Source organism: Haematobia irritans, chromosome 5, assembly GCF_050003625.1.
Source record: "Haematobia irritans isolate KBUSLIRL chromosome 5, ASM5000362v1, whole genome shotgun sequence".
NCBI classification, from domain to species: Eukaryota; Metazoa; Arthropoda; class Insecta; order Diptera; family Muscidae; genus Haematobia; species Haematobia irritans.
In genome coordinates this window covers 159,314,475-159,340,854 of record NC_134401.1, presented here as the reverse complement: position 1 = coordinate 159,340,854, position 26,380 = coordinate 159,314,475, and the positions used below count along the sequence as shown (strand labels likewise).

The window sequence follows — 26,380 nt, the reverse complement described above, 5'->3', positions numbered from 1 at the left end:
GTAAAACTCTGGCTTCTGGGTCCATATAAGTGCATATCGGGCGAAAGATATATATGGGAGCTATATCTAAATCTGAACCGATTTCTTCCAAAATCAATAAGGTTCTATTCTGACCTAAAACAGGAACTTGTGCCAAATTTGAAGGCGATTGGACTTAAACTGCGACCTAGACTTTGATCACAAAAATGTGTTCACAGACAGACGGACGGACATGGCTAGATCGACTCAGGACCCCACCCTGAGCATTATTGCCAAAGACACCATGTGTCTATCTCGTCTCCTTCTGGGTGTTGCAAACATATGTACTAACTTATAATACCCTGTTCCACAATGTGGCGCAGGGTATAACAACCATGCAAAAATTGTTCCATAACGGTCTACATTATATATAGCCGATCCCGAAGCCACTCGAGCCAAAAATAATCCACCAAAATTGTAAAATTTTATTTCTATAGAAAATTTTGTCAAAATTTTATGTCTATAAAACTTTGTCAAAATTTTATTTCTATAGTAAATTTTGTCAAAATTTTATATCTATAGAAAGTTTTGTCAAAATTTTATTTCTATAGAAAATTTTGTCAAAATTTTATTTCTATAGAAAATTTTGTGAACATTTCATTTCTATAGAAAATTTTGTCAAAATTTTGTTTCTATAGAAAATTTTGCAAAATTTTATTTCTATAAAAAATTTTATTTCTGTAGAAAATATTGTCAAAATTTTATTTGTATAGAAAACTTTTACAAAATTTTATTTCTATAGAAAATTTTGACAAAATTTTATTTCTATACAAAATTTGGCAAAATTTTATTTCTATAGAAAATTTTTCAAAATTTTATTTCTATAGAAAATTTCGTCAAAATTTTATTTCTATAGAAAATTTTGTCAAAATTTTATTTCTATAGAAAATTTTGTCAAAATTTTATTTCTATAGAAAACTTTGTCAAAATTTTATTTCTATAGAAAATTTTGTCAAAATTTTATTTCTATAGGAAATTTTGTCAAAATTTTATTTCTATAGAAAATTTTGTGAAAATTTTATTTCTATAGAAAATTTTGTCAAAATTTTATTTCTATAGAAAATTTTGTCAAAACTTTATTTCTATAGAAAATTTTGTCAAAATTTTATTTGTATAGAAAACTTTTACAAAATTTTATTTCTATAAAAAATTTTGTCAAAATTTTATTTGTATAGAAAATTTTGTCAAAATTTTATTTCTATAGAAAATTTTGTCAAAATTTTATTTCTATAGAAAATGTTGTCAAAATTTTATTTCTATAGAAAATTTTGTCAAAATTTTATTTCTATAGAAAATTTTGCAAAATATTATTTCTATAGAAAATTTTGTCCAAATTTTATTTCTATAGAAAAATTTGCAAAATTTTATTTCTATAGGAAATTTTGTCCAAATTTTATTTCTATAGAAAATTTTGTGAACATGTTATTTCTATAGAAAATTTTGTCAAAATATTATTTCTATAGAAAATGTTCTCAAAATTTTATTTATATAGTAAATTTTGTCAAAATTTTATTTCTATAGAAAATTTTATTTCTGTAGAAAATGTTGTCAAAATTTTATTTGTATAGAAAACTTTTACAAAATTTTATTTCTATAGCAAATTTTGTCAAATTTTTATTTCTATAGAAAATTTTGTGAAAATTTTATTTCTATAGAAAGTTTTGTAAAAATTTTATTTCTATAGAAATATTTATCAAAATTTTATTTCTATAGAAAATTTTGTCAAAATTTTATTTCTATAGAAAATGTTGTCAAAATTTTATTTCTATAGAAAATTTTGCAAAATTTTATTTCTATAGAAAATGTTGTCCAAATTTTATTTCTATAGAAAATTTTGTGAAAATTTTATTTCTATAGAAAATTTTGTCAAAATGTTATTTCTATAGAAAATTTGGTCAAAATTTTATTTCTATAGAAAATTTTGTCAAAATTTTATTTCTATAGAAAATTTCGTCAAAATTTTATTTCTATAGAAAATTTTGTCAAAATGTTGTTTCTATAGAAAATGTTTTCAAAATTTTATTTCTATAGAAAATTTTGTCAAAATTGTATTTCTATAGAAAATTTTGTCAAAATTTTATTTCTATAGAAAGTTTTGTAAAAATTTTATTTCTATAGAAAATTTCGTTAAAATTTTATTTATAAGAAAATTTTGTCAAAAATTTTATTTCTATAGAAAATTTTATTTCTGTAGAAAATGTTGTCAAAATTTTATTTGTTTAGACACAAATTTATTTCTATGGCAAATTTTGTCAAATTTTTATTTGTATAGAAAATTTTGTGAAAATTTTATTTCTATAGAAAATGTTCTCAAAATTTTTTTTCTATAAAATAGTTTGTTAAAATTTTAATTCTATAGAAAATTTTATCAAAATTTTATTTCTATAGAAAATTTTGACAAAATTTTATGTGTATAGAAAATTTTGTCAAAATTTTATTTCTATAGAAAATTTTATCAAAATTTTATTTCTATGGAAAATGTTGTCAAAATTTTATTTCTATAGAATATTTTGTTACAATTTTATTTCTATAGACAAATTTGTGAAAGTGAATTATATACGTATTTAATCGGCCTTTTTTTGTTGGTGGAGGGTACATAAGATTCGTTTGTTTTTGTTTTTTTATTTTTTTTTATTTGGGATATGATTATTTATAACTCACTTGGGAATAATCTATGCAAATAAATTCAAATTGATTGTAAAGTCATAAACAAGTTAGAGAAATCTTACCTCTTTCTTTATCCGTGTAAAAAGGAAGACAGTTCCCAGGGAAAATGTTTTTAACTGTGTTTTTCTAATTAATGCAAATAATATTCACATATACAATTTTTTTAATTTTAGATGATTAAAATTTTCTTAGAAATTCAGATTTCTTTATTTTAATTTTTCCTCCAATTGTATTTATTTATTTATTTATTTATTGTGGTCAATAAATCTTATATTTCAATTATTATAATAATTTTTCAATAATTTAATACATCTCCAACTTTTTTAATACATTATTTTTGTTTTCATACAAAGTAATTTTCTCCACTACAACAAACTTTAAGAACCAGTATTACATCTTCATTTGGGTAAGTAAACTTCATGTTTAATTCCATTAAATTAAATTCACTTCTTCGCTGAAAATGCAATTACATGCTTACATCCTTTCTTTTTTGTATTTCCGCCAACTCTTTACACATAAACACTCAAATACATCATTATCCTTTTTGTTGTATTTCGTCTTCAACAATTTTTTATTTTTATTTTCCCATGGCATTGCAGTGTGTCACTGAATTTTAAGTTAGATTATTCTGTTTGTTTTTCTTTTAAAAAATGCACTAAAATTCCCTAAATTTTTCTTAAATATCCGCCAGTTTATTAGTTATCGAACCGTATTCTTCCGAATGCCGCAAAAGACTGATTTATAACAACAACCATAATTTGAAATGGTAAACACCGAATAGCTACCTGATGATGCCTTTTTCTTAAAAGCTTCTAAGTGCAAAGCTTTTACAAGTTTTGCACAATGCAACAGGTGCTGGCAGCATATAGCATCCAAACATGGAATCCAATTTTATGGGATAAAAGATTGAATAACATACACATGAACTCCATAACATCCCCAAACAATGATAATGCGGATAAAGCTTTAACAAAAAAGGATAACTTTGTACTAAGAACTTAAATGGAAATACTTTAAGTTCATAAGCTTAAGTTGGCTCCCACTACAATAGCATCCACAATTAGGACCGTTTAAATTTAACAACTAACATTTCGACGAAATTTTCTATAAAAATACAATTTTCTATAGAAAATAAAATTTCGACGTATTTTTCTTTAGAAATAAAAATTTAAAGAAATTATCTATAGAAATAAAATTTCAACGAAATTTTCTATAGAAAATAAAATTTCGACGAAATTTTCTTTAGAAATAAAATTTCGACGAAATTTTCTATAAAAATAAAATGTTGACGAAAATTTCTATAGAAATAAAATTTCGACGAAATTTCTATAGAAATAAAATTTCGACGAAATTTTCTACAGAAATAAAATTTCGACGAAAACTTCTATAGAAATAAAATTCTACGAAATTTTCTATAGAAATAAAATGTCAATAAAATTTTCTATAGAAATAAAATGTCAACAAAATTTTCTATAGAAACAAAATTTCGACGAAATTTTCTATAGCAAAAAAATTTTGACGAAATTTTCTATGGAATAAAAATTCGATGAAATCTTCTATAGAAATAAAATTTCAATCGAATTTTCTATAGAAAATAAACTTCAACAAAATTTTCTATAAAACTAAAATTTCGACAAAATTTCCCATAGGAAATAGAATTTCGAAGAAATTTTCTAAAATTATTAAAAAAAATGTCGACGAAATTTTCTATAGAAATAAAATTTCGACGAATTTTTCTATAGAAAATAAAATTTCCGCGAAATTCTATGGAAAATAAAATTTCCGCGAAATTTTCTACCGAAATAAAATTCAGACGAAATTTTCTATAGAAATAAAATTTCGACGAACTTTTCCGTAGAAATAATATATAGACTAAATTTTCTATAGAAATAAAATGTTGATGAAATTTTCTATAGAAAATAGAATTTCGAAGAAATTTTCTAAAGATAATAAAATGTCGACGAAATTTTCTATAGAAATAAAATTTCGACGAATTTTTCTATAGAAAATAAAATGTCCGCGAAATTCTATGGAAAATAAAATTTCCGCGCTATTTTCTTTAGAAATAAAATTTTGACGAAATTTTCTACCGAAATAAAATTCAGACGAAATTTTCTATAGGTATAAAATTTTGACGAAATTTTCTGTAGAAATAATATATAGACTAAACTTTCTATAGAAATAAAATTTGAACAAAATTTTCTATAGAAATAAAATTTTGACGAAATTTTCTATAGAAATAAAATTTAAACGAAGTTTTCCATAGAAATAAAATTTTGACGAAATTTTCTAAAGATAATAAATTTTCGACAAATTTTTCTATAAAAAATAAAATTTCCCCGAAATTCTATGAAAAATAAAATTTCCGCGAATTTTTCTATAGAAATAAAATTTTGACGAAATTTTCTATAGAAATAAAATTTTGACGAAATTTTCTATAGAAAGTAAAATTTCGACGGAATTTTCTAAAGATAATAAAATTTCGACGAAATTTTCTATAGAAATAAAATTTTGAGGAAATTTTCTATAGAAATAAAATTTTGAGGAAATTTTCTATAGAAATAAAATTTTGACGAAATTTTCTATAGAAATAAAATTTCGACGAAATTTTCTAAAGATAATAAAATTTCGACGAATTTTTCTATAGAAATAAAATTTTGACGAAATTTTCTATAGAAAATAAAATTTCGACGAAAATTTCCGCGAAATTTTCTATAGAAATAAAATTCAGACGAAATTTTCTATAGAAATAAAATTTCGACGAAATTTTCTGTAGAAATAATATATAGACTAAATTTTCTATAGAAATAAAATTTTGACGAAATTTTCTATAGAAATAAAATTTAAACGAAGTTTTCTATAGAAAATAGAATTCCGAAGAAATTTTCTAAAGATAATAAAATTTATACGAAATTTTCTATAGAAATAAAATTTCGACGAATTTTTCTATAGAAAATAAAATTTCCGCGAAATTTTCTATGGAAAATAAAATTTTACGAAATTTGCTATAGAAATAAAATTTCCGCGAAATTTTCTACCGAAATAAAATTCAGACGAAATTTTCTGTAGAAATAATATATAGACTAAATTTTCTATAGAAATAAAATTTTGACGAAATTTCCTATAGAAATAAAATTTAAGCGAAGTTTTCTATAGAAAATAGAATTTCGAAGAAAATTTCTAAAGATAATAAAATTTCGACGAAATGTTCTACAGAAATAAAATTTCGACGAATTTTTCTATAGAAAATAAAATTTCCGCGAAATTTTCTATGGAAAATAAAATTTCTACGAAATTTTCTATAGAAATAAAATTTTGACGAAATTTTCTATAGAAATAATATATAGACTAAATTTTCTATAGAAATAAAATTTGAACAAAATTTTCGATAGCAATAAAATTTTGACGAAATTTTCTATAGAAATAAAATTTAAACGAAGTTTTCCATAGAAAATAGAATTTCGAAGAAATTTTCTAAAGATAAAAGATAAAATTTCCGCGAAATTTTCTATGGAAAATAAAATTTCCACGAAATTTTCTATAGAAATAAAATTTTGACGAAATTTTCTATAGAAATAAAATTTTGGCGAAATTTTCTAAAGAAAATAAAATTTCGACGGAATTTTTCTATAGAAATAAAAATTCGACGAAATTTTCTATAGAAATAAAATTTCAAAGGCATTTTCTATTGAAATAAAATTTCGACGAAATTTTCTGTAGAAATAATATATAGACTAAATTTTCTATAGAAATAAAATTTGAACAAAATGTTCTATAGAAATAAAATTTTGACCAAATTTTCTATAGAAGTAAAATTTAAACGAAGTTTTCTATAGAAAATAGAATTTCCGCGAAATTTTCTATGGAAAATAAAATTTCAACGAAATTTTCTATAGAAATAAAATTTTGACGAAATTTTCTATAGAAAAAAATTTAGACGGAATTTTCTATAGAAATAAAAATTCGAAGAAATTTTCTATAGAAATAAAATTTCAACGGCATTTTCTAGCGAAATAAAATTTCCGCGAAATTTTCTACCGAAATAAAATTCAGACGAAATTTTCTATAGAAATAAAATTTCGACGGAATTTTTTATAGAAATAAAATTTAAACGAAGTTTTCTATAGCAAATAGAATTTCGAAGAAATTTTCTAATAATAATATTTCGACGAATTTTTCTATAGAAAATAAAATTTCCGCGAAATTTTCTATGGAAAATAAAATTTCCGCTAAATTTTCTATAGAAATAAAATTTCAACCGCATTTTTCTAAAGAAATAAAATTTCGATAAAACTCTCTATAGAAATAAAATTTCGAAGGAATTTTTTATAGAAAAAAAAAGAAAAAAAATGGAAACAAAATTTTGACGGAATTTTCTACAACAATTGCATTGATTTTAACACAATATTTTTTTTTAAAACTTAAAATCACTTAAGAATTTATTTTGCCTTTTAAAAACGACATCAAAATTTAAAATAAACTGTATTTGCTGGCTTTTAGGCAGTTGGATTGTTATCATCCCCAGATCCTGCTTCTTTCGATACAGATTTCCTACGATTTTTCGAACGCTCTGAATAACGCTGAACCTTCTTATGCCGTGGTTGTTCCTCCTTTTTGGCTGTCTCACAATCCGATTGAGAGAGACTGCGAACATCTTTTGAAGTTGAATTCGAATCGCTTTCTTCGGACAAACGTAATCGAGCTTTAGGTTGGTAAATTGCAATAGATGGCCGATCCTGAAAAAAACCCCAAATTAGTCAAAATAATTCAAACCTTATCGAAGTAATTCGTACCTTGTTACGTATACGTCTCTCCTCTCGTCTTTCCTCTCTTTGTTTTTCAGTTAAATTCTTGTCTTGATCAAAGTCTGACGAAGCATTTTTGTCCTGTTTAGCCTCAGCTTTGGAGACTTCGGACTTCATTGAAACATCCACACCATCTTTCGGCTTTGACGTATCCTTGCTGGGTCCAGGCGAATTCTCTGCTTGACCGTCCAATGCATTTGAAGGATTTGAAGATAATGTCGTAGCTGCAGTGAATATAAAATTTCTCACTGATTCTGTAAGCATGTCAACCGGCTTTGTTTTCTTCAAAATCTCAATGGGCTTATTTGGCTCTGCAGTAGTAGTTTTTGTTTCGGTTTCTTTTGTATCTGCAACACTGGTTTTTGCTTCTTCTTTTTTGCTTTGACCTGCTTCATCTTTTTCCGATGAAGGTGCATCTACATCTTTATTATTTTGTTGCTCCTTTAATGCCTTTTTCTTTTGCAAGTAAGCTTCATGACGTAAACGATTACGTTCTTCCCTACGACGAGCCCTTGCATTTTTTGGCTCCTCTCGAGGTTGACTGGTTTTCTGATCTGCTTTCTCTGTCTTGGTATTATTATCTGCGGTTAAAACTTTAACCGGTTGCGTTGGTGCTGGAGCTTGTTTGCGTTTCTCCTTTTCTTCCTCACGACGTTTCTTCTTTTCTGCAGTACGTTTCTTAGACTCCTCACGACGTTTCTCTTTTTTGCTAGCCAAATATTGTAGCAATGGCGTTGAAGTAATTTCTTCTTTCTTAGAATCCAAATTGAACTCCAATTTACTTTCACCACCTTTAGCAGCAGCTTCACGTTCCTCTTCCAATCTTTTGAGAAACTGCTGATAGTGGGGTTCTTGCTCGATGGTATCAACTTTGTTGTCACCACTTCGGGATTTATTTTTAATGAACCCCTGGAATGGAGCAAACTCTACAATGGCAGCATATTCATTACCTTTGCTATCCACAAATACATATCCATCAAAGCGATCACGAAACAGGAAGACATCCTCATAGTTCTTGAATGTGATATAAGCCCTACATGTGGCATCAAAGCCCAGTGACCAATCCGCTGCAGCAAAATAGTAGAAATCATGTTCCGGCAAAGGATCAATTTGTTTGAGAAACTCTTCCTCGGTCATTGTAGGTGGTAAGTGACGTATGACAATCTAAAAATGTAACTTTGTCAAATCGAACTTAGTTTTTGGTTTTAAAACTCCAACATACCTTAGTGGGGGCCTTGGGTTTCTCGCGTTGCTTTTCTCGACGAGACTTTTTGGAGCCCGTTTTATCATCCTTGGCCATTTTCGATAAATGTTAAGTAGTTTCCTTTCAGCATAAATTGTTTACAACCAATCAATATGCAATCGCCTCGCAATAAACTTTCGTAGCAATCATATGTTCAACAATAACCGACAGCATTGCCATCGTTTAGTTTATGGGACCTTTACATATGAAGATTTGTAACGAGGCAAACGTGGTGTCGATTTGCGTTGTAGTTCTGGAGCAGAGAAGAGAGAAGAATATGTCGACTCATCTCGACTCAAATTTAGCCGCCAATTAATCAAAAATATTGATTTATATCAGAAAAATGTAATAATAATTCTTGTATTTTTTTTACAAAAATTTGAATTTTCCACTAACAATTAATTCATATCTATTACTATAATAATTTTGCAAAAATTTAGCTCAGAAATTTTGAATGAAATGTAAATTTGATTTTAAGATTGATTGATACCATTTAGAGCTGCAAAATTATCGAGATTATTGATAGTTTTAATTTTACGGTACTATCGATATATATTTTTCGATAGCGATACTATCGAAGAAACCCAAATCACTAAAAACTACCGGTGATGCTAAAGCCAACATTTAAACCAAAAAATCTGATATATTTTAATCTGTAAACACTTATTGCTTTAAAAACATATTCGTTTTCCTAAATCCACAAAATGGATTCCATCTTATTTTATTCCTGTAGCAAATATTTTTCTACATACAATAGATACCGGAAACACAATTTTGATAAGAACATAAAAATATTATTTAATGAGTTCTAATGCGCTTTACTGACTATCAGTTATTCCGGACGGAATGTCGGTGTTTGTAAAGAATCTTACATTGTGTCGGATCGATACGACTTGTCGGCGATGACTAAATAATCGGTAAATGTGTTGTCTATCCCATAAACATACAGCAGTATCGATTATGCCTTCGGACTTAACTTAAGTTAATTATAATGTGCACAATATATGGGATATGTTCGACACGAGAACTGTCGTCCGGAATAACTGATAGTCTGTAAAGCGCATAAGATTCCGTATGTTCGACACGTGCACTGTTGTCCGGAATAACTGATTGTCTGTAAAGCGCATTACAGACCATAAGTTTTTCCGGACGGAATGTCTAAAGAATCTTACAGTGTGTCGCCGAATCGACAAATTTATATCGGCTAAGCCGATAAGCCGCTTCCGCCGGATCCAAAATTTTAGTGTCAGCCTCCGCGGACAAAAATGGATCGGCTTAATTCTCACAATGGAATGAAGTCTAAGTTAGAGGTCTGCACAATTCCAGTTGTAAATGCAGAGTACACGTGTACTTGCTACATGAGTACATCTATTTGAAAGAGTCGCAAAACTATTGGTACACATTTTGATGAACACCAAAAGCCACGAGTAACTTCTTGTTGCTACTCTGATGTCTTCACTACCAACAAACACATATTCCTCTTTCTCTCTTATTGAAGTGTACTCAGAGTGATCACGTCGAGTATGTTGCGAGAACAAAACTTCATAGAGTACTCCATGTACCAAGTGCAGTTTCAGAAATACAAATAAACAGTTAATCTCCATAATATATGTTTTGGTTTGTTATAAAGAACGGCAAACGTTAAGGTAAGTGTGTGACATACATAAATATATTAAATATGTGATATACATACATATCTATGATTAATAATAATGGAAAGTTTTGCTTCGCACATCACTGAGAAATACTTGTGGTACCACGTGAAGTAAAGAGAATCCATGTTGTACTTTTTCTCAAGTACTTACATTTTTATTGTTCCTTTTTTTCGGAACACATATTGTTTCGGATAAGTACTTGGTGGTATTTGACAAGCAAGTGTTCTCTTCACTTCACTACTTGCGCTCTGAGAGAAAGACAGTGTATGTACTATATTCGACAGCGAATTGCATACATGTTGTGAAAAGTTATTCGATGCAGACCTCTAGTCTAAGTGAACTTAATCGGACTGCCACTTTAACCTTCATTCTCTGCGTCAAATTGATTCTATAATGGATAACTGTCCGCCGCTGAAGAGACATATTTATATCGGCTTAGCCGATAAGCCACCGTCAGGGGAATTCTGGAGGCAAATTAATTTCTTTTTCCAATTGATAAACAGTACCTTCTTCGGAAGTAACGAAACAGAGAAAAAAGAGAGGTGTCGAATCATCCAGCTTTCAAAGTTCGATTTCCCCTCCTCTACCGCTTTTGTAGGTATAGCCCACAAATAAACCGACCTCCTTCTCTCTGAAATTAGGTACTTGGTGTTAGTATATAATATGTTTTGGCACAACTAAGATCAGGCAAGTACAGCGCCCTCGATTTCTACCTATCAGTGATTGATAGAAGTGTAGCTGAAGTGTGTTCCATCTGTTACATGACACTCGTCACCTTTTCGCTAGTACCCCAGCAGATCACTTTGGACACATCCCATACTTGTCGAAGAGTTAATTGACATGGATACAATATGATGTACCAAAGAGTTATGCTTTGTTCCCACTGACTCGTTTTCCTCATTCGCTTTTCCAAAACATTTCACCGTTCACACCGAGTTGAGATGTTTTAGTTTAACGGTTGCCATGGAATCTCGAAATTCCCATATACTCCAAATTCACATATATGCAACGTATGTCCAAATAATTACCGCGAACACAAAGGGAAACAAATTTTTAAGTTATTTTCGCATGTTCATGTTCTTCAAAGCCTTTGTTTATTCTTTTTTTTCTATGAAATTTATTTCAATATTTTGACATATATTGGGAATAGGGTATGTTATTCGGGGTATATTCCAAATTAGGTGGGTTCACATTCTAAAATTGACGTGTTTTGGAGGAAAACTTGTGTTTTGAACTTGTTTTTTAGTATGGCGAAAACGACTCGTTTTGAAATGTTTATAAGGGAAAACATTTCAAACCCCAAAACATTCTTGGTGAGAACACCGTATTAAACAAGATTTGATTTGATTGAAATTTTTTTGATAAAAATATAATCGCCTCCCTATATTATTTTGGCTTTGTTATATAGACTTTTGGTGGAAAAATCGAACATGGGACCCACCTTAAAAGTCTATGGTAGCGATCGGCATAAAATCGAACTTGGAAATGTTGGCAGTGATTCTTGGGGTTATTTTTTTTTTTTTTTTGCTGCGAACGTGCTTTTTTCGTTGAACATTTACAGGCAATTTATCATATCTGAAACGAATGCTTTCGGCCGACTAGAACGCTCAAGTCAGCTGAATTTATAAAGGAAAATAGTAGTTTTTGGCACTTCAGTCGAACGAAAGCTTTTGTTTCGAATATGAAATAGAATAGGGTGCAAGCGTGTTTATTATTACACTAAATACATTCCACGCCGTCAGGCATGGATAGGCTCTGCTCATTTCTCTTTATTTACAAAATTTTCTAAATCAACTGATATGGCAACATTCCATACTTTGGTTGTTGTCAACATATGACACTTATCGAAGTCTCTTGCTAGACAAGTCCTAGAATAAAAAATATTATTGGAGCATTCCTTTCCAAGATCAGGTACATAATTACATATTTTTGTTGGCATAACGAGTGCTGAGGTTTAGAACTTGATTCGAAACATATTTGTAAACGTAAATTTCTTCGATGCGAGTGTGTTGTGAAGTAGATACACTCGAGAAATATTTAGTGGCCAAACACTTGAATGTGTATCTTCGTAATTTGGAAATTATTGGATTCGCGTATATGCAATGAGATAATTGTTTATGTAAAAATAACGTTTTTGTGTTTCTACCACTTTAGGGCTATGGCCGAGGAGTATGAAGATATTGTACCCATGAGCAGCGTCGTTTCGATGTACACTTGCAAAAGATGCAATAAGGTGAGTGCAAAGTAACAATAGAAAGAAATGCTTGTAACATAACATCTATCTTTCTTGAAAGATTTTTCCATGTAAGCGTGATCAGCTTTTGCATAAAAAGGAGGTCCACTCTCAAACCAAGTCTTCATATGAATGCAAAATATGTCAGAAATATTTTTGCAATAGTGGAAATTTGGAACGTCATATGAAGGTAACTTTTCTTATTTGCAAATGGAGATGGAATATATGAACGTGAAATTTTCCATTTTACAGGTTCATAACGACGTTAAGCCTTTCGTTTGCAAAATATGCGGAAAGGCATTTGCACAATCAGTCAACCTCAATCGTCATTACTCTGTACACAATGGAGATCGTCCATATCAATGTAGCTTCTGCACGAAATCCTTTACTCAACAATCTAACATGCAACGCCATCAATTGACCCATACTGGTGAAAAACCATTCCGTTGTAAAAGGTGTGGACGTTACTTCTCGCAAAGGGTTAATCTTAAGAAACATATTATGGGACATTTGAATACGAAACCCTATGGATGTCGTATTTGTGAAAAGTCCTTTATACAATTGGGTAATTTTAAAAAGCATCTACAGTCCCATGTCAAGGATGGCATTGATATTGATATGAAGGCCACTATCGAAGAGGCCCAATTAATAGCCAAGCAAAATATGGAAATGGCCGATGAGCAACCTGTGTAAGTATAGGGAGAGATATTCTTCAATTTCGGATTATTCGGATTATATAATTGACATTCTTATTCTTTCTCCAATTAGTGGGTTCGAATGTGCTGTCTGTCGCTCAGTCTTCAACAATTTCACAGATTTCGAAATGCATGAGAGTGAATGTAATGAAAATGCTGGAATCGAACAGAAATACAATCCCGATCAAATGCACGAAGAAGTTATTGTCGAAGAAACTGATAATGTTGAAGATCATATTTTACCAATAGAGACTGGGGCTAGTTTGGGAGCTTATGCTCCACTAAAGTTTAGTGTTTCCCATTTGGATACTCATGAAATTATCATTGAAACCAGTCGATAAAGCAGCTTGTGCCAGAATTTACTATGTAGCAAAGCATTGTCGTGCAAACCCTTTGAACACAAAAACACCACACATACACATAGGTTTGGAAGCCAAGCCAAAGAGGCGCAAAGTTTGTCGTCTTTGTATTTTTTTTTTCTTGTTTAGTTCAAATAATTTTAAAATTAATATAATAATACAAAATAAAAATAAATGGAATACCATTCATTATGTTACAAATAAAACAAAAAAGACACAACTCTATAGCAGTGCAAAGTTATTGGTTAGAAGGGTATTTTCTTGCTTTTCTTTCATTCTAGGTTATGTTCAAGGATTTGCAAGTATGTATTACGAAGGTAAGTATGTTAATATGGGGGCCAAAGTCAGCACAAATTAAACCAAAATACTTAGTTTCCAAATAAAGAGAGCTTGTCATCTCTGACCCAACCAAATATACATCTTTGAGGACTTTCCCAAAGAGGTAATAAAGCCTATTCTAAGTGCTCAAGTAGATATTTGGAAGATCGAACTTTGTTGAGGTCTATATCCAATACTACAGTATATATATTGTCCACTTCACATCTGCAGGAATAATATGAATGATATAGGTAATAAATGTTTTCCTGTTCTATACCTTTTTTGAACAAAGAAGATAATTTTAGGTTAGGTAACGTATACTGGCAGTCTGTTGGTTTTTAAGCTCACTTAGACTATTCCGTCCATTGTAATACCACAATTGGTGAACTTCTGATGAGTGCTGCCTGACTATATGTTTAGCTCAATAACAAGTATCCTTCTTTTTATGGCTAAAGTCCCAACGGAGTTTCACATTGCGGTGAAACCACTTTAAAGAATCTTTGAAATACTCAAAACTGTCACCAGGATTCCTCAGAGGGTACAAACAGCTTGTGATAAAAAGTTACACTCATATTGCGAGGAAGATTTACTCTCAACTTGTGAGGAACATTTTACCCTCAACTCCTGAGGACGGCTTGAAACTTTTGTAGGAACAACAGTCGAAGGGATTTCCTTATATAGCTCCTAGAACATTCACGGCGGTTGAAAAGCCCGTCTTCAACCACAAACGCATTCTATTGAAACCATGAAAAAATTTCTATAGAATTAAACAAAATCTGTAGAAATAAAGTCTGGACAAAAATTTCTATAGAAATAAAATGTGGACAAAATTTTCTATAGAAATAAAGTCTGGACAAAAATTTCAATAAAAATAAAATTTTGAGAAACTTTTTTACAGAAATAAAATTTCCGACAAAATTTTCTAAGAAATAAAATCTGGACAAAATTTTCTATAGAATTAAAGTCTGGACAAAATTTTCAATAAAAAAATTTTGAGAAACTTTTTTATAGAAATAAAATTTTCGACAAAATTTTCTTAAAAATATTCTATAGAAATAAAATTGTGGTAAAAATTTTCTATAGAAATAAAATTTTGACAAAATTTCAAAATTCCAACTGTAGTAACGTTCTATAGTAGTAATTTAAAAATTTTAACTCAGTGGATTTTTCCACAAGGCAGTAGGCTATGGGAAAAAATTAAGGCAAGAAAATTTTCTATAAAATCTTTCATACTAAAATTTTCGTCTCGGGAGCATTAGCCAAGATTCTTATGCATAATCGCATTTAGTATACCATTGAACCTCTCGCTATTGGTGTATATTGTTCACCCGCTCATCATTAAAATATGGACAAAAATGTAGAAAATAATTTTTTCGATGGAAATGAGGGAGATCTAAAATCTGAAGATACACAAAATAAAAGTGAGGAGACACCAATGGCTTCAGCTTCGTCGAATTCAGCGACAATTACATGTACTGGTTTTAGTCCTGAAGAATTTTTGGCTCGCGCTAGCATGAATGAGAAAATTAATAATATTCTAAGGAACCCAATTAAATCGCCAACTAGAACTCATCAAAGATCGGTTTTCACGGTTCCTGGACCAGCAGCAGCCCAATCGGTAAGTAAAAAAATAGAGAGAAGAATTTATGGTAATTTTTCACTTCCTTCATAGTCACGTTTCAATCCCAGTATTGAACCATTTGTACCCCAGCATCAGAGATTAGTTGATACAAATGCATCAGCTTCTACGTCTTTGGGTCGTTTATCTGCTAGATCCTCGTCATTGCCATTTCCAGTTTCATTGCCAATTCAAACTTCTTACAGACCCTATGCATCAGCTCCTTCCGCTTCCATGGTATGTGGTGGCTATAACAATTTGATAGCTTCCGATACGGGATTTCCATCCATTTTGTATGGTGCTAGTGATAATGATATGTATCGGATGGTAAGTGAAGTTTGGGGCTATATTTATGAATTTAACTCTTTAAATTGTTCCCCTTTTTTTTAGTTTCCAGAACCTATGCCACCACCACCATTCGCTTTGAAACGTAATCGTAGCTCTGAATACGATTTAATATCCACACAATCTTCGTTATGTGGCATTGGAACTGGTCCCATTGCTATGGCCAATGGTACAATTCATCTTCGATTACGTGATGGCATACGGTAAGTGTGGCGGTAATATGTCGAACATTAATTTCTATTAAGATTTTTTCGTTTAACAGCATCGATATGACTTTGGATAAGTCCATAAGAGTCTTCAATGAAAGATCTATGGTTGCCATAGCTCTTTCCCGAAATTGTGGAACATCAGCTGTGATTCATCCCAACGGAAGAGTACTACAAAATGGAAGTAAAGTTGAAATAATGGCCTATGATGGAATGAAAACGAATAATTATGTGTAAGATAAGAATTTTTTCAATGGAAGAATTTTTCCAAAATTTTGAAAATAATAAAAATAAGTGAAAAGTAGAAAAAATCTTGAAAGTACAAAAAAAATTAACTGAAAAAGGCTTTGATATTGCCTAAATTAACATATAAAGTTATTTTAGCCAACTAAAGTTGAATCTTAAAAATCTTTGTGTGAGGTCGAATATTCTACATCGAGTCCTTCAGTGCACAAAAAAATATAATTAAATTGTTAAAACAGTTTTTCCTACTATTTTTTGCAGACGTTATGCCAAAATATGGTACAAAGGCATTAGTTTCACTGCAGAAAATTGTGCCCTAATATATCTTGTTGATACAGCGGGAACTCGTACAACTACCGATACCTTTACAGATCTAACAAAGGACTACACTTTAACAGTATTTTACGAGTAAGTTTATATTTTGTTTCTTAAAAGATATTTGTGTTTTTTCAAATCATCATTCATTAAGAAATGCTCGCCTTGGACCAATTCATCGTCAAGAAGCCTTAGACATAATTCAAAATTCAACCTACAGTTGTAATGAAGATGGTACTGAAACATATGAAATAAATGGATTTCGTATTTCTCAAACTGCGGATGGGCTTGCTAAGTAAGTACCACATAAAACAAAATCTGGACAAAATTTTCCACAGAAATAAAATTTTGATAAAATTTTCTATAGAAATAAAATTTTGACAAAATTTTTTATAGAAATAAACTTTTGACAAAATTTTCTATAGAAATAAAATTTTGACAAAATTTTCTATAGAAAAAACAATGGTTAGCATGACCGCCTTGCATACCCATGGTCGTGGGTTCAAACCTAGTTTTGACTAAACACCAACAATTTTTTAAGCGGTGGATTATCCCCTCTCAAAAATACTGATGACATTTCTGAGTGTTTCAAAGCTTCTGTAAGTGGTTTCACCGCAATGTGGAACACCGTTCGAACCCGGCTATAAAAAAAGAGGTACCATGTCATGAAGCTAAACATAGAATCGGGCAGCACTCAGTGATAAAAGAAAAGTTCCCACTATGGTTTCACAATGGACTGAATAGTCTAAGTGAGCCTGAAATTTCGGGCTGCCACTATACCTAAAGGAACTTAACAATAATATTTGCAAAACAAACAAAAGCAAATGAGAAATATTCATTACTGTGTTTTATAAAATGTAAAAGATTCCATTCCTCATTGGACTCATTTTATTTCTATTGAAAATTTTATTTCTGTAGAAAATTTTGTCAAAATTTTATTTCTATAGAAAATTTTGTCAAAATTTTATTTCTATAGAAAATTTTTTTCAAAATTTTATTTCTATAGAAAATTACAAATAACAAGAAAATTTTGTTAAAATTTTATTTTTATAGAAATAAAATTTTGTCAACATTTTATTTCCATAGAAACTTTGGTCAAAATTTTACTTCTATAGAAAATTTTGTCAAAATTTTATTTCTATAGAAAATTACAAATAACAAGAAAATTTTATTTCTATAGAAATAAAATTTTGTCAACATTTTATTTCCATAGAAAATTTGGTCAAAATTTTACTTCTATTAAAAATTTTGTTAAAATTTGATTTATATAGAAAATTTTGTCAAAATTTTATTTCTGTAGAAAATTTTGTCAAAATTTTATTTCTATAGAAAATGTTGTCAAAATTTTATTTCTATAGAAAGTTTTATCAACATTTTAATTCTATAGAACATTTTATTAAAATTTATTTGTGTAGAAAACTTTGTCAAAATTTTATTTCTATAGAAAATTTTGTCAAAATGTTATTTCTATATAAAACTACAAATTACAAAAAAATTTTGTCAAAATTTTATTTCTATAGAAAATTTTCTAAAAATTGTATTTCTGTAGAAAAATTTTGTCGAAATTTTATTTCTGTCAAAATTTAATTTCTATAGAAAATTTTGTCAAATTTTTATTTCTATAGAAAATGTTGTCAAAATTTTATTTCTATAGAAAATTTTGTCAAAATTTTATTTCTATAGAAAATTACAAATTACAAGAAAATTTTATTTGCGTAGAAAATTTTGTCAAAATTTTATTTCTATTGAAAATTTGGTCACAATTGTACTTCTATCGAAAATTTTGTCAAAATTTTATTTTTATAGAAAATTTTGTCAACATTTTATTTGTATAGAAAATTTTGTCAACGTTTTATTTGTATAGAAAATTTTGTCAACATTTTATTTGTATAGAAAATTTTATCAAAAATTTATTTCCATAGAAAATTTTATCAAAATTTTATTTTTATAGAAAATTTTGTTAAAATTTTATTTCTATAGAAAATTTTGTCAAAATTTTATTTCTATAGAACATTTTGTCAAAATTTTATTTCTATAGAAAATGTTGTCAAAATTTTATTTCTATAGAAAATTTTGTAAAATTTTATATCTATAGAAAATTTTGTCAAAATTTTATTTCTATCGTAAATAAATTGTGGTAAAATTGTATTTGTACAGAAAATTTTGCCAAATATTTTTTCAAAATTTTATTTCTATAGAAAGTTTTGTCAAAATTTTATTTTTATAGAAAATTTTGTCAAAATTCTATTTGTATAGAAAATTTTATTTGCGTAGAAAAATTTGTCAAAATTTTATTTCTATTCAAAATTTGGTCACAACTGTACTTCTATCGAAAATTTTGTCAACATTTTATTTCTATAGAAAATGTTAAAATTTTATTTCTATAAAAAAAATTGTCAAAATTTGATTTGTATAGAAAATTTTGTCAACATTTTTTTTGTATAGAAAATTTTGTCATAATTTTACTTCTGTAGAAAATTTTGTCAAAATTTTATTTCTTTAGAAAATTTTGCCAAAATTGTATTTCTATAGAAAATTTTGCCAATATTTTATTTCTATAGAAAATTTTATAAAAATTTGATTTCCATAGAAAATTTTGTCAAAATTTTATTTCTATAGAAAATTTTGTCAAAATTTTATTTCTATAGAAAAATTTTATTGAAAATTTGGTCACAATTGTGCTTCTATCGAAAATTGTGTCAACATTTTATTTCTATAGAAAATGTTAAAATTTTATTTCTATTAAAAAAAATTGTCAAAATTTGATTTGTATAGAAAATTTTGTCAACATTTTTTTTGTATAGAAAATTTTGTCATAATTTTACTTCTGTAGAAAATTTTGTCAAAATTTTATTTCTTTAGAAAATTTTGCCAAAATTTTATTTCTATAGAAAATTTTATCAAAATTTTATTTCCATAGAAAATTTTGTCAAAATGTTATTTTTATAGAAAATTTTGTTAAAATTTTATTTCTATAGAAAATTTTGTCAAAATTTTATTTCTATAGAACATTTAGTCAAAAATTTATTTCTATGTTAAATTGTGTTAAAATTGTATTTGTACAGAAAATTTTGCCAAATATTTTTTCAAAATTTTATTTCTGTATAAAATTTGTCAACATTTTATTTTTATAGAAAATTTTGTCAAAATTTTATTTCTATAGAAAATTTTGTAAAATTTTATTTCTCTAGAAAATTTTGTCAAAAATTTATTTCTATAAATAATTTTTTTTCAAAATTTTCTTTCTATGGAAAATTTTATATCTATAGAAATTTTTCTTCAAAATTTTATTTCTATAGAAAATTTTGACAAAATTTTAATTCTATAGGAAATTTTGTCAAAATTTTATTTCTATAGAAAAATTTGTCAACATTTTATTTCTATAGATAATTTTGTCAAAATTTAATTTCTATCGTAAATTTTGTAAAATTTTATTTCTATAAAAAAATTTTGTCAACATTTTATTTCTATGGAAAATTTTATATCTGTAGAATTTTTTTTTTTTCAAAATTTTAATTCTATAGGAAATCTTGTCAAAATTTTATTTCTATAGAAAAATTTAACATTTTATTTCTATAGAAAATTTTGTCAATTGTGTTAAAATTTTATTTGTACAGAAAATTTTGTCAAAAATTTTGTTAAAAATTTATTTCTATAGAAAATTTTTTTCAAAATTTTATTTCTATAGAAAATTACAAATAACAAGAAAATTTTGTTAAAATTTTATTTTTATAGAAATAAAATTTTGTCAACATTTTATTTCCATAGAAACTTTGGTCAAAATTTTACTTCTATAGAAAATTTTGTCAAAATTTTATTTCTATAGAAAATTACAAATAACAAGAAAATTTTATTTCTATAGAAATAAAATTTTGTCAACATTTTATTTCAATAGAAAATTTGGTCAAAATTTTACTTCTATTAAAAATTTTGTTAAAATTTGATTTATATAGAAAATTTTGTCAAAATTTTATTTCTGTAGAAAATTTTGTCAAAATTTTATTTCTATAGAAAATGTTGTCAAAATTTTATTTCTATAGAAAGTTTTCTCAACATTTTAATTCTATAGAACATTTTATTAAAATTTATTAGTGTAGAAAACTTTGTCAAAATTTTATTTCTATAGAAAATTTTGTCAAAATGTTATTTCTATATAAAACTACAAATTAAAAAAAATTTTGTCAAAAATTTATTTCTATAGAAAATTTTCTAAAAATTGTATTTCTGTAGAAAAATTTTGTCGAAATTTTATTTCTGTCAAAATTTAATTTCTATAGAAAATTTTGTCAAATTTTTATTTCTATAGAATATTTTGTCAAAATTTTATTTCAATAGAAAATTTTGTCAAAATTTTATTTCTATAGGAAATTACAAATTACAAAAAAATTTTATTTGCGTAGAAAATTTTGTCAAAATTTTATTTCTATTGAAAATTTGGTCACAATTGTACTTCTATCGAAAATTTTGTCAAAATTTTATTTTTATAGAAAATTTTGTCAAAATTCTATTTGTATAGAAAATTACAAATTACAAGAAAATTTTATTTGCGTAGAAAAATTTGTCAAAATTTTATTTCTATTCCAAATTTGGTCACAACTGTACTTCTATCGAAAATTTTGTCAAAATTTTATTTCTATAGAAAATGTTAAAATTTTATTTCTATAAAAAAATTGTCAAAATTTTATTTGTATAGAAAATGTTGTCATAATGATTTTACTTCTGTAGAAAATTTTGTCAAAATTTTATTTCTATAGCAAATTTTATCAAAATTTTATTTCTTTAGAAAATGTTGCCAAAATTGTATTTCTATAGAAAATTTTGCCAATATTTTATTTCTATAGAAAATTTTATAAAAATTTTATTTCCATAGAAAATTTTGTCAAAATTTTATTTCTATAGAAAATTTTGTCAAAATTTTATTTCTATAGAAAATTTTTATTGAAAATTTGGTCACAATTGTACTTCTATCGAAAATTGTGTCAACATTTTATTTCTATAGGAAATGTTAAAATTTTATTTCTATTAAAAAAAATTGTCAACATTTTATTTGTATAGAAAATTTTGTCAACATTTTTTTTGTATAGAAAATTTTGTCATAATTTTACTTCTGTAGAAAATTTTGTCAAAATTTTATTTCTTTAGAAAATTTTGCCAAAATTTTATTTCTATAGAAAATTTTATCAAAATTTTATTTCCATAGAAAATTTTGTCAAAATTTTATTTTTATAGAAAATTTTGTCAAAATTTTATTTCTATAGAACATTTAGTCAAAAATTTATTTCTATGTTAAATTGTGTTAAAATTGTATTTGTACAGAAAATATTGCCAAATATTTTTTCAAAATTTTATTTCTGTAGAAAATTTGTCAACATTTTATTTTTATAGAAAATTTTGTCAAAATTTTATTTCTATAGAAAATTTTGTAAAATTTTATTTCTATAAAAAATTTTGTCAAAAATTTATTTCTATAAATAATTTTTTTCAAAATTTTATTTCTATGGAAAATTTTATATCTATAGAAATTTTTCTTCAAAATTTTATTTCTATAGAAAATTTGGACAAAATTTTAATTCTATAGGAAATTTTGTCAAAATTTTATTTCTATAGAAAAATTTGTCAACATTTTATTTCTATAGATAATTTTGTCAAAATTTTATTTCTATCGTAAATTTTGTAAAATTTTATTTCTATAAAAAAATTTTGTCAACATTTTATTTCTATGGAAAATTTTATATCTGTAGAATTTTTTTTCAAAATTTTAATTCTATAGGAAATCTTGTCAAAATTTTATTTCTATAGAAAAATTTAACATTTTATTTCTGTAGAAAATTTTGTCAATTGTGTTAAAATTTTATTTGTACAGAAAATTTTGTCAAAAATTTTGTTAAAATTTTATTTCTATAGAAAATTTTGTCAAAATTTTATTTCTATAGAAAATTTTGCCAAAATTTTATTTCTATAGAAAATTTTGTCAAAATTTTATTTCTATCGTAAATTATGGTAAATTTTTTTTGTGCAGAAAATTTTGCCAAATATTTTGTTAAAATTTTATTTGTATAGACAATTTTGCCAAAATGTTATTTCTATAGAAAATTTTCTCAAAATTTTACTTCTTTAGAAAATGTTGTCAAAATGTTATTTCTATATGTTATATTTGTATTTTCTCTCCTTTCCTCTTTAGAGTAACGCGTTCCAATAATAAGTGCCTCATCCGTACAAGCCCTGGTAATGGATCAACAACTTTAACAACTGTTGGAATCCATTGCACTGCCTCTATGGGTAACACTTCACATTTGTTTGTTCGGTAATTGTAATTGTTAAGTCAACACATATAAGAAATTGTTACTAATATTTTTTCGTTCCACAGACGCAACGAAAAACGTATGCATTTCGATGGTTCATGTTTTATTGTTCGTAATGCTGGTCACTCTGCTGGTTTCAATGAAAGTAATTTATTAATAGTATATTAAACTATATGTTTATTTTTTTGTTTTTTAATGGACGAGGTATTGAAAAGCTGGCACACAAAAACCATGGCCATATTCAGTGGATAGTGTTTGTAATGAAAGTTCAGTTAAAATAGTGAACCACAAAATGAGTTTCCTAATAATTTGGAGTGCATTAACACTTCAATAAGATGATGATATACTTCTTAATTAAAACTTAATACTTAGTATAGATTAATTGTATTATTCTTGTAACCGATTTTTGATCAGAGGGAGTAATAGAGAGAAATTGAAGTTAATTTGAATATTATGTCTTGTCAATTCTTTTTTATTTCCTCATCTTGTGATATATATGTATTTTCACAATATAGCTTAACATTTAGTTATAGCATTTATATTACGCTTTGATTTTGAAAACTATATTCATATTATCGTTACAATTAATATTAAATTTTAGTGTATGCAAATTCAGTTATAGTATGCTACATAATTGTTTGGTCGTATAGATAGAATTTCGATTGTCGTAAATTTATTGTGAAGCTAATATAATTGACTGCTAAATAAAAAGCTATAATTTAATATTATTCCCAACTCAATTTATTTTACTGTAAACAACTAACAAAATTGTCTACAAGAATTTGCTATAAAAAAGAATTTGACAAATTTGTCTATAAAATAAATTTTTGACGAAACTTTTTATTAAATAATTAATAAAATATATCATTAAAATAATTTATCTAAATTTGTCATAATAATAAAATTAAAAAAAAAAATATACAACTAAAATTTTGATCAAATTATCCATAAAAACTATTCGATGAAATTTCAAGACTTTTAGCTTACACAAAGGTAAATTTTTCAGAATTCTTGATGTTTTGAAATAAATAAATTTTGACAAAATTGTCTATAAAAATAAAATTTTGACAAAATTTTCTATAGAAATAAAATTTTGACCAAATTTTCTGTAGAAATAAAATTTGACAAAAATTTCTATAGAAATAAAATTTTGACAACATTTTCTATAGAAAAAAATAATAAAAATAATAGAAATAAAATTTTGACAAAATTTTCTATAGAAATAAAATTTTGATAAAATTTCCTATAGAAATAAAATTTTGACAAAATTTTCTATAGAAATAAAATCTGGGCAAAATTTTCTATGGAAATAAAATTTTGACAAAATTTTTTATAGAAATAAAATTAAAAAAAAAATTCTATAGAAATAAAATTTTGACAAATTTTTCTATAGAAATAAAATTTTGACAAAATTGTCTATAAAAAGAAAATTTTGACAAAATTGTCTATAAAAAGAAAATTTAGAAAAAAATTTCTATAGAAATAAAATTTTGACAAAATTGTCTGTAGAAATAAAATGTTGACAAAATTGTCTGTAGAAATAAAATTTTGACAAAATTTTCTATAGAAATAAAATTTTGACAAAATTTTCTATGGAAATAAAATCTTGACAACAATTTCTTTAGAAATAAAATTTTGACTAAATTTTCTAAAGAAATAAAATTTTGACAAAATTTTCTATAAAAATAAAATTTTGACAAAATTTTCGATAGAAATAAAATCTGGACAAACTTTTCTATAGAAATAAAATTTTGACAAAATAAAATTTGACAAAATTTTCTATAGAAATAAAATTTTGACAAAATTTTCTGTTGAAATAAAATTTTAACAAAATGTTCTGGGCAAAATTTCCTATGGAAATAAATTTTTGACAAAATTTTCCATAGCAAACGTCTCACAAAAATTGTTCGCTTTTGAGAGGTGTCCGCTTTTCAGAGTGTCCAAATTTGAAAGAGATTGCACCTTATATAAAATCCGAATTATGCTTGTCTATTTCTTTTTATGTTCCGGTTAAGCTCGGAAACGGCTGTACTTTTTTACTTGAATTTTTTAGAGAACGTATTTTCACCACATGACCACGCTCATGTGGAGGACTTTTTTAAATTGATTCAAAGTTCTCCAATTTGCTTAGTTTTCCTTCAGTTAAGGTTGCAGTTGGCGTTTACATTTTTTCGATATTCGGTCTGGGAACGGGAGGTAGGCTGACTTTTTTAATGTACTGTGGATAAATTAAACTTCTCCCATTTACTTGAAATTTGCTGAAGGCGTGGGGGGGAGTTTATAAAATTAATATGGGGTACTCGATTTATGATATTTGGTCGAGGAGCGGGACTTTTCCTTTGTCCGACTTTTTGAAAATTGTATTGAAGTTCAACGATTTGCTGGAAATTTTGCAGGCAAGTTTGGATGAGGTGGCTTCTATACAAAGATTCGCAACACTATTTTTCTATATTCGGTCAGGGAGGAGACCTCCCCTTTGGCCTACTATTTTTTTAAGTAAAGTGAAAAAATTAAACTTCTCCTATTTAATTAAAATTTGCAGAGGACATGGGAGGAGGTTATTAAATTATTATGCGGTACCTGATTTCTTGATATTTGGACGGGTTGACCGATATTTTTAAACTTGAAGAAAAGTTCCCCTATTTTCTTGAAATTTTCAGGGAAATATTTGAACGCGGTGGTGGCCACCCCTTTCCCGATATTTTGAAACTTGCAGAAAAGTTCCCCGTTTTTCTTGAAATTTTCTGGGAAATATTTGGAAGTGGTGCCACCGTGGTGCAATGGTTAGCATGCCCGCCTTGCATACACAAGGTCGTGAGTTCGATTCCTGCTTCGACCGAACACCAAAAAGTTTTTCAGCGGTGGATTATCCCACCTCAGTAATGCTGCTGACATTTCTGAGGGTTTCAAAGCTTCTCTAAGTGGTTTCACTGCAATGTGGAACGCCGTTCGGGCTCGGCTATAAAAAGGAGGTCCCTTGTCATCGAGCTTAATAATCGGGCAGCACTCAGTGATAAGAGAGAAGTTCACCAATGTGGTATCACAATGGACTGAATAGTCTAAGTGAGCCTGATACATCGGGCTGCCACCTAACCTAACCTTTGGACGTGGTGGGGGACCTCGCCCTTTCACGAGATTTTGAAATTTACAGAAAATTTCCCCGATTTTCTTGAAATTTTCAGGGAAGATTGGAGGTGGTCTTTAAAAAAACCCTACATTTTGAAATATTTGATCGCGGAGGGGACCTCCCATTAGCCGACATTTTGAAATTTGCAGAAAATTTCCCCTTTTTTTAATTTTCGGAGAATTTTGACAAAAATCCCCTATTTTTTCGATATTTGATAGGGGAAGAGGACGT

The 26,380-nt window shown here is 27.0% G+C and overlaps 4 protein-coding genes across 6 annotated transcripts in view; 2 read left to right on the top strand and 2 right to left on the bottom strand.

The window, feature by feature from the left end:
* Dh44-R1 (Diuretic hormone 44 receptor 1) overlaps positions 1 to 2,907 on the bottom strand; it is a 134,936-nt gene extending 132,029 nt beyond the window's left edge. The window contains exon 1 of one of the 3 annotated variants that reach the window (XM_075312263.1): positions 2,748 to 2,907. The gene's annotated coding sequence lies outside the window, so the exon portion shown is untranslated. The remainder of the gene's footprint in view (positions 1 to 2,747) is intronic. The other 2 variants (XM_075312262.1, XM_075312261.1) reach the window with 2 other exon arrangements.
* Positions 2,908 to 7,092: 4,185 nt separating this feature from the next.
* On the bottom strand, positions 7,093 to 8,888 carry Upf3 (UPF3 regulator of nonsense mediated mRNA decay). Its single transcript, XM_075311605.1, has 3 exons — positions 8,713 to 8,888; positions 7,479 to 8,654; positions 7,093 to 7,421 (listed from the first exon to the last, which is right to left on the bottom strand). Exons 1-3 carry the CDS (start codon positions 8,788 to 8,790, stop codon positions 7,182 to 7,184), a joined length of 1,494 nt encoding a protein of 497 aa, XP_075167720.1. The 5' UTR covers positions 8,791 to 8,888; the 3' UTR covers positions 7,093 to 7,181.
* Positions 8,889 to 12,190: 3,302 nt separating this feature from the next.
* Positions 12,191 to 13,900, top strand: LOC142240575 (uncharacterized). The gene is made up of 5 exons (XM_075312268.1): positions 12,191 to 12,299; positions 12,543 to 12,621; positions 12,683 to 12,811; positions 12,874 to 13,310; positions 13,390 to 13,900. Exons 2-5 carry the CDS (start codon positions 12,547 to 12,549, stop codon positions 13,655 to 13,657), a joined length of 909 nt encoding a protein of 302 aa, XP_075168383.1. The 5' UTR covers positions 12,191 to 12,299; positions 12,543 to 12,546; the 3' UTR covers positions 13,658 to 13,900.
* A 1,254-nt stretch (positions 13,901 to 15,154) lies between these two features.
* Positions 15,155 to 23,757, top strand: fest (wurstfest). Its single transcript, XM_075312847.1, has 8 exons — positions 15,155 to 15,611; positions 15,666 to 15,938; positions 16,002 to 16,159; positions 16,219 to 16,395; positions 16,667 to 16,813; positions 16,875 to 17,015; positions 22,902 to 23,024; positions 23,088 to 23,757. Exons 1-8 carry the CDS (start codon positions 15,339 to 15,341, stop codon positions 23,188 to 23,190), a joined length of 1,395 nt encoding a protein of 464 aa, XP_075168962.1. The 5' UTR covers positions 15,155 to 15,338; the 3' UTR covers positions 23,191 to 23,757.
* The last annotated feature ends 2,623 nt before the right edge of the window (positions 23,758 to 26,380 follow it).